The 14159-nt window shown below is 48.3% G+C and overlaps 6 protein-coding genes across 6 annotated transcripts; 3 read left to right on the forward strand and 3 right to left on the reverse strand.

Annotated features, from left to right (window-relative positions):
- The first annotated feature begins 46 nt into the window (after window positions 1-46).
- Window positions 47-3405, forward strand: LY89DRAFT_687934 (BRE1-domain-containing protein). Its single transcript, XM_018215610.1, has 5 exons — window positions 47-537; window positions 838-981; window positions 1036-1096; window positions 1145-2778; window positions 2825-3405. Exons 1-5 carry the CDS (start codon window positions 424-426, stop codon window positions 2996-2998), a joined length of 2127 nt encoding a protein of 708 aa, XP_018067404.1. The 5' UTR covers window positions 47-423; the 3' UTR covers window positions 2999-3405.
- On the reverse strand, window positions 3330-4196 carry LY89DRAFT_565121 (DUF1183-domain-containing protein; the record flags this gene model as incomplete). Its single annotated transcript, XM_018208529.2, has 1 exon — window positions 3330-4196. A coding segment is annotated over one exon (867 nt), but the record flags the coding sequence as incomplete, so codon positions are not given.
- Window positions 4197-4501: 305 nt separating this feature from the next.
- On the forward strand, window positions 4502-6286 carry LY89DRAFT_687936 (PIG-X-domain-containing protein). The gene is made up of 3 exons (XM_018215611.1): window positions 4502-4802; window positions 4853-4913; window positions 4961-6286. The coding sequence occupies exons 1-3, from the start codon at window positions 4510-4512 to the stop codon at window positions 6098-6100; spliced, it is 1494 nt and encodes a 497-aa protein (XP_018067406.1). The 5' UTR covers window positions 4502-4509; the 3' UTR covers window positions 6101-6286.
- Window positions 6287-6536: 250 nt separating this feature from the next.
- On the reverse strand, window positions 6537-8692 carry LY89DRAFT_673151 (sodium/hydrogen exchanger; the record flags this gene model as incomplete). The annotated part of the gene is made up of 5 exons (XM_018213339.1): window positions 6537-7603; window positions 7651-8313; window positions 8359-8505; window positions 8559-8588; window positions 8644-8692. 5 exons carry the CDS (start codon window positions 8690-8692, stop codon window positions 6537-6539), a joined length of 1956 nt encoding a protein of 651 aa, XP_018067407.1.
- A 963-nt stretch (window positions 8693-9655) lies between these two features.
- LY89DRAFT_721844 (uncharacterized protein) lies at window positions 9656-10781 on the reverse strand (the record flags this gene model as incomplete). The annotated part of the gene is made up of 6 exons (XM_018218678.1): window positions 9656-9903; window positions 9955-9959; window positions 10019-10119; window positions 10248-10612; window positions 10648-10709; window positions 10759-10781. 6 exons carry the CDS (start codon window positions 10779-10781, stop codon window positions 9704-9706), a joined length of 756 nt encoding a protein of 251 aa, XP_018067408.1. The 3' UTR covers window positions 9656-9703.
- A 1261-nt stretch (window positions 10782-12042) lies between these two features.
- Window positions 12043-13911, forward strand: LY89DRAFT_591887 (MFS general substrate transporter; the record flags this gene model as incomplete). Its single annotated transcript, XM_018209672.1, has 3 exons — window positions 12043-12562; window positions 12609-12662; window positions 12710-13911. 3 exons carry the CDS (start codon window positions 12043-12045, stop codon window positions 13909-13911), a joined length of 1776 nt encoding a protein of 591 aa, XP_018067409.1.
- Window positions 13912-14159: the final 248 nt, after the last annotated feature.

A 14159-nucleotide genomic window follows, 5' to 3' on the forward strand; every position in this document is an offset into this window, starting at 1 on the left:
TATAGAGGAAAGAACGCTTAATTCTACACAAAAATGTACTTGTCATACGCAACTGAAGACTCAAGTCTAAGCTCACTCCAATATGAAGCGAATTATTACAATGTTTAGCATGACAATGCTATATTGCAAGTCGGAAGCCCTGGAGTTCTCGGATATCACGTGCAGCTACTTACTAGTTTCGAGGCTAGGCGATTCAGAGCAAGGTGTGGCTCTGAGAAAATCGACTCCCTTAAACCTCAACCTCGAGATCAACCAAACGTCTTGCCACCACGACTCTGCGCAACAACATCTTGACCGGCTGCAATCTGCGCAGCAGGTTTATGACAACCATACCCCGACTCTCAGTCGCATGTGCCAAACGGCCCGCCTTGTCTGATGCCGATATCAACACCCCTTCAAGCATCTCACCCATCCTTCTCCAAGATGGAGGATAGGAAGAGATCCGCCGGCGATGACCTCGCTCCGCCTACAAAGAGACAAGCTGTCAACGGTAAAGCCTCCGCGGATTCCGATCTGTCATGGTCTGGAGATATCGAGGTATGTCTACGTCGTTGTCACACGACTTCAAAATCCCTTCCGTCAACGCGAGATCTCCATGATTGAATCACCCTATATTGAAGTTGGATCTATACACATCATGTATCCTACAGTGTATGATCTATCGATCTGTTGCTAATGCGCAGCCTGCTGTACACAGCATGTTGCATAGCTTGCAGACCTGTTCCCCTCAGCATCGTACAACCTCCCCCATCTACACCTCTACATACGCGTTTCCTCATATCGATTATCGTCCCTTTGCACGAGTGGGATATGATGCTGACGTGGATATTGCACTAGAATTATCAAAAAGATGCTATATTCCGTCAAATGCTCGAGTATAAGAGGGAGAAGGATACCCTGGAGTCACGATTAAAGGACGTCCAAAGAAGATCACTAGACCATGATGACCATCTGCGTGTCGTCGATGGCTGGTGGACCCAGGTAAATTTTGACATCTTCACGTACTTGTATGGCAGACGCTGATGTTCGCGGTAGTTGTTGGACGAGGTCAGCCTTCTTGCTGAAGATCATGTGCCGTCAGACGATGATATTGATAGTGAGTTGTGCGTTCTATATTGGTTGCGCAAACTTACATTCTCGATAGGCTCATTCCCCACTGCTTTGAACTTCAAGGGCATCGAAGAGTTTCAAGGGCACCTAACATCCAAGGCGAAGGAGATCAAGTCGAAGCTGAATACCATGTTTACCCATTTAGCGTCGGCGCGCGGCAAACAATCCCCGGACCTCGGAGAGTTGCAAGCTAAGCTTACCAAACTTCTGGCTTCCCAAAAGGAGTATGTTGTGAAAGTAGACCGGCTTCGAACCGAGAAGGAAGAACTCACAGAACGTCTGGAAGTTGCGTCACTTCGATATATCAAAGCAGAGAAGAAGCTCGACCGTGCGAAGAGCCATGCGGTTCAGAAATTGGAAGCACAAGCAATTGCTGGCAGCGCGAACAGTGCAGGTAGCGGTATCGGAGCCGTCGAGAATGGAGGAGATATTGAGATGACCAATGGTATTGCTGAACACACCGAAGCTTCTCAAACCGCATTGAAGGAAGCCCAGGCTGTAGTGGCAAAGCAACAAGAACAATTGGACGCGATCTCAGCCGAAAACAAGGCCTTGACGGAACAACTTACGGCTTTGAACACCAGATTGACGAGCCTTACCGAGGATGACTATGCACGTACAGAACTATACAAGCAGTTCCGAGTACAGCATGAAGATGTCATCCGCCGAATTAACCACCTCGAAGCAACGAACATCCAGCTAAGAGAAGAAGCAGAAAAATACCAAGCTGAGCGCACTGCTTTCCGGACCCAACTTGAGACTGAATCAGACATTGTCACAGGTGAACTGGAGAGTCAATTACAGAGAGTTGAGGCCGACCTTAGCAGGATCAGATCTACTAGGGACGAGCTGCTTGCTGATGTGGCAACCCGAAAGACAGCACAAGAGCACGAGCGCACGTCTGTTGAACAATTGAAGGAGCTCTCGGCCGCTAAGGACGACCATATAGGATCTCTCGAGCTGGCAGCAGAAAGATTGCAGGCACGAATTGACGAGCAGTCCTGCGAGCCCACCCCTCGACCAGAAATCGATTCATTGACCGCTGAGGAATTGCGGAGAAAGTATGAGACTTTGGAGAAGGAGTTCGATTCTATCAATAAGGAAATGCCAGGCCTGCAGAGTGCATACAAACGCGTGCAGGCGCTGTCGTCAAAGCGAGTGATGGATTTCTCAGCTCTGGAGGAGAAGGTTCAACTTCTAGCAGCAGAGAAAGCCAAGGCAGAGCAGAAGTACTTCGCAGCCAGAAAGGATATGGATACCCGCTTGATGGAAGTTCGATCCTTGAAGGCACAGAACGCAAAGAGTTCTGAGATCATATCCCAACTCAAGGATGTCGAGACCTCGAATCGAGCACTACTTACTAACCTTGAGAAACAATTATCTGACATGCGACAAGCGAACACCTCGATCATGACAGAGCACAAGAAGATGGAAACCACGAGCCGAGAAGCTACGAGCAAGTCCGAGAGCATGAAGAACCAAGTCACAGAACTCACCAACCTCCTGAAAGCCAAGGACTCTCACAATGCAAATACGAAGCTACGAATCCAGGCAGTTGAGCTCGAGATTGAGCAACTACGCGTGAAGTATGAACAAGCACAGAAAGACAGGGATCAATGGAAGACGAAGAGTTTAAGCAACCAATCCGGTGAAGAGGAGATGCTTCGGGTATGTTATCTTTTTGAGGTATATCTTCTATCGCTAACATCTTCAGGCCTTTGCTCTATGCACCATCTGCCGAAAAGACTTCAAGAACACAGCAATTAAGACATGCGGCCACACCTTCTGCAACCATTGTGTTGACGATCGTCTCGCTAACCGTATGAGAAAATGTCCCAATTGCTCGAAGCCTTTCGACAAATCCGATGTCATGACAATCCACATGTGATTGCTCTTTTACTTCAACCACCTTCAGCATTGCAATTTCTGATTGTTGGATTATGGGAGTTCGCTTTAACGGAGTTTACGAGACCTCGAAGGTCGTGTATGATTGCATAAGAAGGGGGGTTGGTTCTATTGCTTCCGTCATGGCTTTACGAGATGAAATGATCTCTTCCCACTGTACATCAAGTTTCATTCGCACGTTATTTGCACCACAGGGTGATTACACTGTCTGGTTTCCAATTGGAAACGACCCAGCGCTTGGGAGCAGTGTTTGTAGAGCTAGATACCAGAAATGAGCACGAAAAATTAAGATCCATGAGCTTTACATTGTGAGACTATCTTCGTGATGTTGACCCAAATCCTGTGCTCTCATGCCTAGCAGAGGAGCCTGAGCTTGAGCCACTCCTCCGAAGCGAATCAAAAGTGCTACCGCTGTTTCCTCCAAACCATGAGCTACCTCTATTATTGTTGAGCAGTGGTTCTTGTTGCCTATTGCCTGCTCTTCCTGCGGCGTATCCTGCGGCAGCACCAGCAGCCGTTCCAGACCAAAATCCAGGTCTCCAACCTTCTTGTCCAGTCGAATATGGTTTGCGTCCAGGATAAGGTGGAGGAGGATCCCAAGGATCACCACCACCACCACCTCCTCCTCCTCCACCACCTCCCCATCCACCGCCCCAGAATCCTCCAGGTCGTCTAGGCATTTGTCTCTGGCCTGCGGGAAGGTTTCGCCATGCCGAATATAGGATCCAAAACAAGACACCTAGGAATACCGCAATAAAGAAATATTTAAACAGCGTTGATCCCTCCCCATCTCCTGATCCAGGCCACTTATATCCGTATTTCTCCTCCCCTTTATCCGTGTAGACTAATCTGTATTCGACACCACAACTCCCTTTGAGAACATAGGGATCACTCGAGCTGCTGTAGCCTTCACAAGTCACCTCTGTGCTCCCGAGCTTGAATTCTTCGGGCATGGTGGCTGTGCAACTCCATTCTATGTCTTCGTCACCGTAGGATGCGCCTTGGTTCGTACAGCGCATGACATCGATTTTGTAGTGGGCACATCCTGCACCTTTGCATGATAGCTGGGGGATGGCGGAGACTCGTCGGTGGGCGGTTTTGGCGTTTGAGCGGAGGGTGAGGGTCTTGACCTGGGAGAGGAGGATGGCGCCTTTTGGGGTCTTCTTTGCTGCTAGAGCGGGCGTGGGAGAGAGTGTAAGGAGGGCGAGGATCGCGGGGTAGAGGAAAGTGAGAAATTGCATGGTGTCGTTTTGCCGTTTACTTATCAGTATGCAGGTCGAGCTGCTGGGTTATGGAGGCATGGGTTTCGATCAAATATTATGATGTGTCCAAAAGGACAGATTGTAGAGCAGGCAACAAAAGAGTTCATTGCCACTCCGCTGCCGCGTCGAAGATATGTAGCCTCGTGGGGCGGTGACAGGGGTAGCTGAATTTCTGCCATCTCGATGTCTGAGTGCAACTCACGGATTCTTCTTACCATTCGAATGTCCAACTATGCGTCAACGAATCACCTACCTCCAAGATCCTCAAAATGCGGTCGATCCCAGTACTCTGCAGATTACGAAAGATTCGATATCGAGAAAAGATCTGAAAGCAGCAAGGGAAGAACGAATTACGTTCGGATTCGATGAGCTGCCACAAGAGCTGTATAGGGTGTTGAAGGCTAGCCATGAGCTGCATATCAGATGGGTCAGTGAGATACCGTATGAGAGTATTACTCCATTGGTGTCGAGATTGAGTCCTGGGATACATGTTTTCTACACACCGCAGAGAGGTAGCAATGCGTCGTTCGTATTCCTTCTTAGGCAAGAAGAGCATGGCTAAAATTGTTGCACAGAGATCTGTTGTGCCCTTTGCTGAAGAAAGTCTTTGGAGAAATAGACTGCATGTCACCTGAAGTAAACTACCTCTACAAACTGCTTAGATTACATAGCTGACTACCCAGGAATCCTTCACTACCCTCCCGACAGAACGTTTCTCCCACTCCACAGCAGCACAATATTACTCTCCTCTCTCCTCACTAGGCGACCTTCAAACTTATCTCTCCCATAAGCTGTGCCCTGCCTCCGACAATGCATGCCATTCTCGAGTTTCCTCCCTGTCCGCAGCATCCACACTCGACGTTTCTTTCGACACAATCTCCCACGCCCTAACTCTCTCCGCCTTCTTCCCATCCACCACCTCCGCCGTCTCAATATCTAAACCCGCTACATCTTCTCCTTCCAGATTAGAAGTTGGAATCCTCTCGTTCGAAACACCTCTTGAACCGGAAGAGCTGAGCCTGAGTGGCTTCTTAACAGTAGTCGGAGAAGACACCAAACCATCACCAACCCTCTTCTCGTTTCCGTCTCGACACCATCCCTCCACCTCATTCTTTACCTCCGACTTCCTTCTCCCAACTGGTCTCCACCCAACTCTCTCCCTCAGTATAAGCGATGCAACACCACCATTAGACGACAGGAAATGCACCCTACACACCCACCTCACTCTCCCCCGCCAACTATTCATCGACAAATACCAACTGTCCGATCCATTATTCCTCTCCTCGAAAAATATCTCCGCACTGCACTACATCAGTTCCCCTGTTGACCTCGAAGCCCCAGCCTACACCCTCAAAACATGGGGTTCTTCCGCCTTACTCGAACTCTCCCCTCCGTCATCCTCATCTAAAGAATGGACAGCCGAAATTCCCCTCCATCTCCGATACCTACCTCCCAACTACGGCCAAGCAGGGAAAAAAGAAACCCAAATCCCGTACCCGATCCTATTCTGGGCCTGTACAGCAGACGAGGGCTCTAAATTTGGCGTTAATCCTTTTGATAGAGTGAACCTTGGGTACGATGGCTTGTTTGGGCCTAGGACGTTGTTCTTTCATTTGAGTCCGAAACCCGAGGGAGGAAAATTAGTTTGTCCGTTAAGTGTTCCAGTTCTGGATCTTGATCGGAGTGGGTTGGTTGAGGTGGGGACAGCGGCTGTTGTTGCATTAGGGTTTGCTTGGGTAGTCTGGTGTTTGGTGGGTGTTTGGAGGAGAAGTGGGTTTGGAAGTGGGAAAGAACGAGTGGAGGGTGAGAAGAAAGCGAATTGAGAGGAGAGGGGAGTGGAAGCTGTAGTTACAATGTATGGTTCAATCAGCTGCTGGACTCGAGACCGTAGCTACCACTCTCAGAAAACTTGATACTTAGAAGAAACCGAGCACAGTAACAACACTGTTTACAAGGCTGAATACTGCTTTATTCCATTCCCCCGAGCGGGTGATCACTAGGTACCCAATGAGATGACAATGGAGACAAGCACATATTCCATCAATGAACAGAGACGAATCACTCATCTATACTTGAGAATAAGCCAACAATAAAGCAACCGAAGTAATTGCCCACGAAGCCCGTCAAGGCCCTGTTATACACCCAAACTCCACCCATGCCCAAATCCCAAGTCCAGCCAAATCCAATACCGGCGCTTTTATTGCTTGACAGCGCAAGAACATCATTGTATACGATACATGTTTTACTACCTCTTTCACGCTAACTAGGCCCAGCACCACCGTGCTTCCCTCCATCAAGCAATAACTTGGGTTTGATAAAGCCCTCGTCAAGCTGTCTGAACCATGCCGCGTGATCTTCAGCAGTACCATGCAACAAACTACTAATAGCACCACTAGCCGTGATACTCGGTCCGTGATTCTCAGCGGTCCCACTGGTCGGGTAGGGAGATGAGCCTAGGTCACCATCTGCAGTGTTGTTGTTTCGTTCCGGTCGCTTGGCTGCGGGTGGGAGGTCGGACGTATCGCTGTCGAAATCGGAATCTTCCCCCGGTACAGCGTGGAGCAGCTCTTGTTCCGAGTCGTGGCGGGCATTGGAGGATTTCCGGACGAGGCTCGAGGGTCGGTTTGCTGGGCTTGAGTTGCCGCTCACATAGGTTCCTCGTTCTGGGCCGCGGCCATGGCCGTTCAATCCATCTAGTTGAACAGATCCATTGCTTCTTCGAGGGACGTTTACTATTCCGCCACCGTTGTTCTTATAATATGATGCTCCTGGGACCGCTTCGATGTCGAATTCGTCATCGGAGTCTATTTCTTCAACAACACCGATTCTGATGCCTAGGATTTCGAGCATACGCGCCGTGGTTCCACCGAAAATGATCACGGTCAACACGACCACAACCAAGACGGTGGCTTTCAGGGCCCAAGCATTCGCTCCAGTCATTCCAGCTGCTAGAGCGACACCGACAGCTCCTCGAAGTCCGGCCCAGAAGAGCATTGCTTGATAGTTGTAAGGAAGTTCATCCGCTACTTCCATGCCTCTTCTCTTGGCGCGGTATCTAATGAACCAGTTGATAGCACGTGAAAGCGGGAAGACAGCCGTCCATCTTGCGGCACAGATTCCGATGACCGTGACTATGATGAACAGAGGTTTGAATTCCAACTTGCTCTCCGTGAAGAGTGAAAGTCCTAGGTAGATAAAGATAAAATTTTCTGACAGTTGAGCCAGGACTTGGAAGAGATATTTGGTAGTGAGCTGAGTTCGGCGAGACATATTATAGTAAGCATAATGCTTAAGAGTGATTCCACAGAACAGAAGCGTGACAATGCCTGTAATGGTCAGCGAGATTTTCAGTTGAGAAGTCAATGATATGTACCGGACATGTGCAAGCCATTTGAGAAGAAATAGCTGGCATATGCAATCAACACAATCAAGCAACTCTCGATTTTAGGGAATCTTCTGACAAAGGTATACTTCAATGCGAGTGCAGTGAGAATACCAACTGCCATTCCAATGACCAAACTTCCGAAGAAGACAGCCAAGAAAATGCCAATACCCTCGAGCAAGCTAACGATGCCAAGCGTTCCGGCAGCACCACCTTCCTTGTATCTTTGAGCTGTCTCAAACAACACAATAGCTACAGCGTCATTGAGGATGGATTCTCCAAAAATAATGGTGTAGAGCTTCGGATCGACCTTGTAGGTATTGAAGATTGCTAGGATAGTGACGGGATCCGTAGCTGATAATGTAGCTCCAACTGAAATGGCGTCGACGAATGTCATTTCAAATCCATCTATTGGAATCCGCGTATAAACCCAGAGTATTATTCCTAGCACAATCGCAGAGATGAATGTCCCAGCGAATGCAAACGTCAAAATCGTCCCTATATTCCGAAAGAAATTCGCTTGATGTAATTCGTATCCCGAAGCTAGAATAATCGGCGGTAGTAGGAGATTGAAGAATATCTGATAGTTGAAGCTGACGAGGTTCTGTATCGATGTTCCGGAGCTCAGTCTGAGGATTAGACCAACTGTCATACCTGGTGGGTGTTAGTGAGGTCTGGAAGAAGAGGTATCCTGCTAACCCGCAAATATCGATATGACGGTTTCGTGTACGGCTTCCACTTTCTTCTGTTGCAGCATGTAGGATGTGAAAAGTGCTGCAATCAGCAGCATGATCATAATGAACAGTGCCCATGAGGAGAAGATCTCCATCTGGGAGGAATCGGGTCCTGCTTGCTGTCAGCATATTGTCCTTCACCATCTCCCACTCGCAACTTCGTACCATTTTCCGAATCATCTTCCGACTCCCTTTCTGCGAATCCGTTAGCTGTTGCCTGTCTCACAGTATGGCAGATGTCGCAACGTACTCAGAAGCTGGTAGGCGACCGTCGCTATCGCCGCAGACACCTTGGCCATTGTGAAGTTCGTTCGGAGGGTTTCCTGGTCGAGTCGTGGCTCAACGACGAGCAGCGGTATTGGGAAGAAGGACACATGTAACTATTGCAATTGAATGTATGGGTTGAAGGAGGTATGGAATTGCGTATGTGGTTGGGATTAGAGTGTGTTCAGTTCAAAGTGGTGCGGGTGCTAGCGGAGCGGCCAGGTCGCCAGATTTGGGAGGTGAGATCTGATAATGATGCAGTACGCGAGTACGCAAGAACAGCCAGTACATTGAGTGAAGAATTGTTAGCCAGACAAAACGATCATACAAATGCATAGGAGAGTGATAAGTCCTTAACACGCAGACTTGGTTTCATATTAAGATTACTACATATTAAAGACGGACAGGCAAGCCACCGGGAACTCAAATAAAAAGAGAACTAGTACGACGAAACATTTCAATTATCCAGCCTTGCGACCTACATTTTCTGACTCTTGTATCTTTAGCTAATACTCCTCATGGCGATGATGGGCCAGAACCAGTTATGGGTCTGTTCTTCACCCCTGTACCGAGATGCAGCCAACAGCCCAACTCGCCACTTTTCAAGAGGAGGTGAATATTGCCGCATGGCTTTCCGGAGTTTCTAGCCAAAGACCCGCAAACATACTTAACCCCCTTTGTCTTTGGCTTGGCGCTTGAACGAATTATTAGTCTAATTTGTGTCATTGTATTGGCTTTAAACTTACACTGGGTTTCCTCCTTTCTTGGTGGGCTTGGCAACGGTTTTTGGCTTTTTCTTCGGAGGCTCTTCCTTTCTCCCCTTACCTTTCTCAGGCGCTGTCCCCTCTCCTTTTTTCCACTGTTATCATCTGAATCAGAGTCCGATTCTGATTCTTCTTCTGATTCCGAAGAACTATTCCCTGTATCAGGCCGTTTCATTTTTCTTCCCCGCTTTGGCTTTTTGGGTTTCTCCGTATTGGACCCTCTGATGATATATCCTTGAAGCCGGTCTTCTGCGACACGGAGATTCCATGGATACTCGTGTCTTATGAGTTCAAGAGTTCTTTCAGGCGCGGCCCTTTTTTCAGCTTCTTCGTTTCGCCTTCAACCTCCTGTGGAATCTCCTGTATATTCCGTTCGAAGTCGATGACCTCGTGCGGCCTATCATTTTCACCCGCCCTTCTGACCATGACGGCCTCGCCATCGTCAAAGGCGTTCTCACCCTCCTCGCCGTCCTTGGGTGTATCTGCTAGGACAAATGCCAAGGGTAATCGACTCCATTATCAGGATCACCCACGATATCTGTTGTGGTTATGTTCCATGGCCTATGGACGTGCTGTAGCATTCTTCGAGGCACGTACCTCTCCTGGCCCTCGTACTTTCTAATCCGAACTTCCTCGATTACATTCGCGTCGGACAGGTTCAATAAGAAGTCACCATAATTTACGGTAAACCAATTAGTCTTCATATTGATTGGTCAATACTGGTCTTCATCATGCTCATTGCCTGCTTTATCGACACAGCGGATGAGACGATCGATGAAGAACTTTCCTTCCTTCCATCCTTTCTCAGTTACCGCTCTCTCAATACCTTCGAGGGGTTCCTTTGCCCTTCAGGTCTTTTTTGACAGGTTTCTTTCCTGCTGGTGCAGCCCTTCCTCCTTTTTTGCCTAGCCTTTTGGAGGGACCTCGCCACCATTATCATCATCTCCGACCTCTTTTCCCTTCCTTTATCGACCTTCTTCGGACCAGCTCTTTTGCCTGGTCTTTTGGAGGAACCCTCCCCACCGTTATCGTCCTTTTCGGTGGCTTTGGCTTTGCCTTTTTTGATGACTTTCTTGTGGCCAGCCTTCTTTCCTAGCCCTTTAGAAGAACCCTCGCTAGTATTATCATTCTCCTCGACAGCTATTCCCTTTCCTTTGTCTTTGACGACCTTCTTGGGACCAGCTTTTTTCCCTGCTGGCGTAGTCTTGGTTTTTTTGGTGGCTTACAAGAGCCTTCACCCCCATTATCGCTCTCAGCATCTCGAACTCTCTTTTTGGAAGGTATTGTTCTAGTACGAATTCAAAATTCGAGATTAGTATACTCTTGTTTGTATATACAAAGTATTGACCCAGGACGCCATCATCTATTCAAGACATCATCTTCTCTCATCAAATACCTTTTTAAAACAAAGAATATAAGCATTATAATTTGTAAAAGACAATCTTCAATTGTTGGCGATTAAGGCCAGATGCGGACCATCAAAGGCTGAAATAAAGCAGACACGGCTTGGCAATTTCGCAAAGTCTCATTAAGGAACTCGTCTTGAGTCTGGACTAACGCAAAGGTAGCAACAAAATAGTGTTTTCAAATATTGCAAAATTAAGAGCGTTGGTCTACGTTGTATTGCGTAGGGATCTAGTGACAAGAGCTTTTGGCAAGCCTTCTAGGAAATAGGATTACATATTACGTACAATAATAATAGCTCCTCAAAATGCCTGTGTTCGGCTTCGTAGATATCCCAGAGTTTGAGAGACAATTAGATTATCCTAGAAGTAGGTGTCAATATTCTGATTGGGTGCCACAGTAGTGGCCAAGCCACAAAGCTCAACGTGGTGCCTGGTAGTTTGGTGCCTGGCTTTCAGGGCCGGCAAAAAGCATATTTTGGTATAGGTATTTGGTAATTTAGGAGCGAACGAGGCTGTCAGCTCCGGCGCCGACCAGGATCAACAGCACTCGTCGGAACAGGACAAGGCCAAGCCAGACCAACTCCAAGAACCGCCTTTCGGTAAAGCACGAACAAGTAACGATGCTACGACATTACACTGCATAATTCAAATTCATCCAAGACCTCGAAGACCATACGATTCTCTACCGTCGCATTTGCCTTGCGCTGCCTCTTGTCCGCTTACTCGAAAAGCAAAGAACCCTTACACGGGTGTCTGCGAGACATCTGATCCACACCGTCCCGAGACATCTGCATCAGCCTTCAACTTTCTCTACCGAATCACCTACCGCCAGCTGGGCAGAGTAGTCTGCAGCGCGTGATGAACCACTCGTGAACTCTCCACAGCACATCCGCTGTCATACGCAGGACCTCGCCTCGACTATCCGATACCTGTCGTGTGCTGCACCTTCCGAGCACACACCCTGCCCTCGAAGGCTATATACTCCACCATCCCCACCTTCCCTCCTCCCCCAACGACAACATTCCTTCACTACCGACAAACACCTTCGAAGTGGCCGAAGACCCAGACGAAGGCTCCTCCGACGGTGCCATCAAACTCCAGACCCTTTCCAAGGAGGACATGATCGAAGGGGAGGACGCTGGGGGACAAAAGCCGTCTCCCAGTTTGTCCGGCGTTACGGAGAGAGGGGACTCAATGGAGAGAACGGGGAAGCCCATGTCAGAAGACTCTCCTCTGCTGTCACCGTCTGGTGAGGGAGAGCATGAAGGCCTCATCGATGCTCAGGCCGTTCTAGCAGACGACCCACAGGATGACCAATGGCAGGAGACCAAGAGTCTGGCATACATGATGCTTTTGACGCTTAGTATTGGAGGTCTACAACTGGCATGGGCTGTGGAGTTGTCGAATGGAACACCCTATCTGTTATCTCTGGGCATGAGCAAGTCTCTTATGGCCTTGGTATGGATAGCTGGACCTCTTTCTGGAGCTTTGGTACAGCCCTATGTGGGTATACTCAGCGACAACTGCAAATCACCATGGGGAAAAAGAACACCGTTCATGGTAGTAGGGTCTATTGCGACAGTCGTATCTTTGATGTGTCTGGCATGGGTGCGAGAAGTTGTTGGTGGATTACTCGGGCTCTTTGGCGCGGATAGAACATCGGAAGGAGTCAAGGTCACAATCATTGTGGTTGCTGTGTTTTTTGTGTACATTCTAGATTTCTCCATCAATACTGGTATGCCAGACAATTTCCTACTACAGCACCAGCTAATACTTGGCAGTGCAAGCAGGTATTCGAGCTTTCATTTTGGACTGCTGTCCGAGTCATCAACAAGGTAGGGCTATTGTATCATAGAGGAAGTTCCCGCTAATGATGTTACAGAGGCTGCCAACTCTATGGCTAGTCGAGTAGTTGGTATTGGCAATATCATAGGTTATGTTGCTGGCTATTCTGACCTGCCGAAATACATTTGGTGGTTTGGATACACACAGTTTCAAATCCTTTGCGCTATTGCCTCGATTGCTCTCAGCACCACCGTCCTAATCAGTATTATTTTCATCAGAGAACGAGATCCACGTTTAGAAGGTCCTTCGCCTAAAGGTAAGAAGGGAATCATCGGATTCTTCAAGACGGTTGCCAGTTCCATCAAACATCTTCCGCCTCAGACTCGAAAGGTCTGCGAAGTCCAGTTCTTTGCTTGGATTGGGTACTTCCCCCAGCTGTTCTACTCGTCTTCATACATCGGAGATATCTATGTTCAACCATACCTGATCAAAAACCCCAACATGACACCCGAAGAGATCGATACTCTCTACGAAATGGCAACTCGAATGGGCACCTTCGCCCTTCTTATCTATGCCATCACATCCTTGGCAACAAATGTCTTACTACCATTTTTCGTTGCACCCTCTTACGACGCTGAGTACGAAGCCTCGATACATAGCAAAAGCGATAACACAACCTGGTTGTCCCGCTTCATGGAGAAGCTCGTTATTCCCTGGCTTACTCTCCGTCGTGCATGGTTATGCTCCCATCTCATATTCGCAGGCTGCATGTTCAGCACTCTCTGGGTCCGTAGCATCGGCGGAGCAACAGCATTAATCGGCATAGTCGGTATCTCCTGGGCATTAACCCTTTGGGCACCATTCGCTATTATTTCCGCCGAAGTCAGCAAACGCGACAAGCTCCGTCGTCAACGAAACATCCAAGCCATGAGCGACCCGGACTCAGATACCGAGCACGCCGTATTCGAGAAAGAAGATCAAGCAGGTGTCATCCTCGGTATCCACAACATGGCAATCGCCACCCCTCAAATCCTCGCTACTATCGGTTCAAGCATCATCTTCAAATTCCTCCAGAAACCGAGAGGTGTTCCCGGTGACCGGAGTTATTCAGTCGTCCTAGCAGCAGGTGGTATCAGTACGCTCATCGCAGCCTGGCTCACGAGTCGGATCCAAGATGAAGTCCCACTTCCTACGCCAGCGGAAGAACATTTCAGACCAGCGACACGAGAAGAGAGGAGGAGTCTGAATCAAGAAAGGAATTTTGTTCGGAGTCATAGTTATACCAGTCTCGGGTATTGATGTATTTGTGGGTATGGATTGTTATGAATATGAGATTACTTTTTTGGGCCTACATTGGACGTATGGTTAGGGTCTGGGAAATTGGAGTTGGAGCTGGAGCTATAGATAGAGTGTTATGAGTATACTAACATTGTAATTCGAGAGTCTACCTTCGGAGTAGGGTTGTGGTGAAGCCATGTCTGATTTTGGCTGTTCCGTTTGTTTCTTTCTGTCCTATTATTTGCATCTCTTTTCCAGCCACAAGTTCC

This window comes from Mollisia scopiformis (genome assembly GCF_001500285.1).
Source record: "Mollisia scopiformis unplaced genomic scaffold LY89scaffold_20, whole genome shotgun sequence".
Classification (NCBI taxonomy): Eukaryota; Fungi; Ascomycota; class Leotiomycetes; order Helotiales; family Mollisiaceae; genus Mollisia; species Mollisia scopiformis.

Excerpts from the sequence above, each read along its gene's own strand:
- LY89DRAFT_687936 (XM_018215611.1), top strand. The coding sequence starts at position 4,510 with ATGCGTCAACGAATCACCTACCTCCAAGATCCTCAAAATGCGGTCGAT. Across the intron at positions 4,803-4,852 it reads CAGAGAGGTAGCAATGCGTC|AGATCTGTTGTGCCCTTTGC; the intron begins GTTCGTATTCCT and ends ATTGTTGCACAG. Across the intron at positions 4,914-4,960 it reads TAGACTGCATGTCACCTGAA|GAATCCTTCACTACCCTCCC; the intron begins GTAAACTACCTC and ends CTGACTACCCAG.
- LY89DRAFT_687934 (XM_018215610.1), top strand. The coding sequence starts at position 424 with ATGGAGGATAGGAAGAGATCCGCCGGCGATGACCTCGCTCCGCCTACA. Across the intron at positions 982-1,035 it reads TCGATGGCTGGTGGACCCAG|TTGTTGGACGAGGTCAGCCT; the intron begins GTAAATTTTGAC and ends TGTTCGCGGTAG. Across the intron at positions 2,779-2,824 it reads GTGAAGAGGAGATGCTTCGG|GCCTTTGCTCTATGCACCAT; the intron begins GTATGTTATCTT and ends TAACATCTTCAG.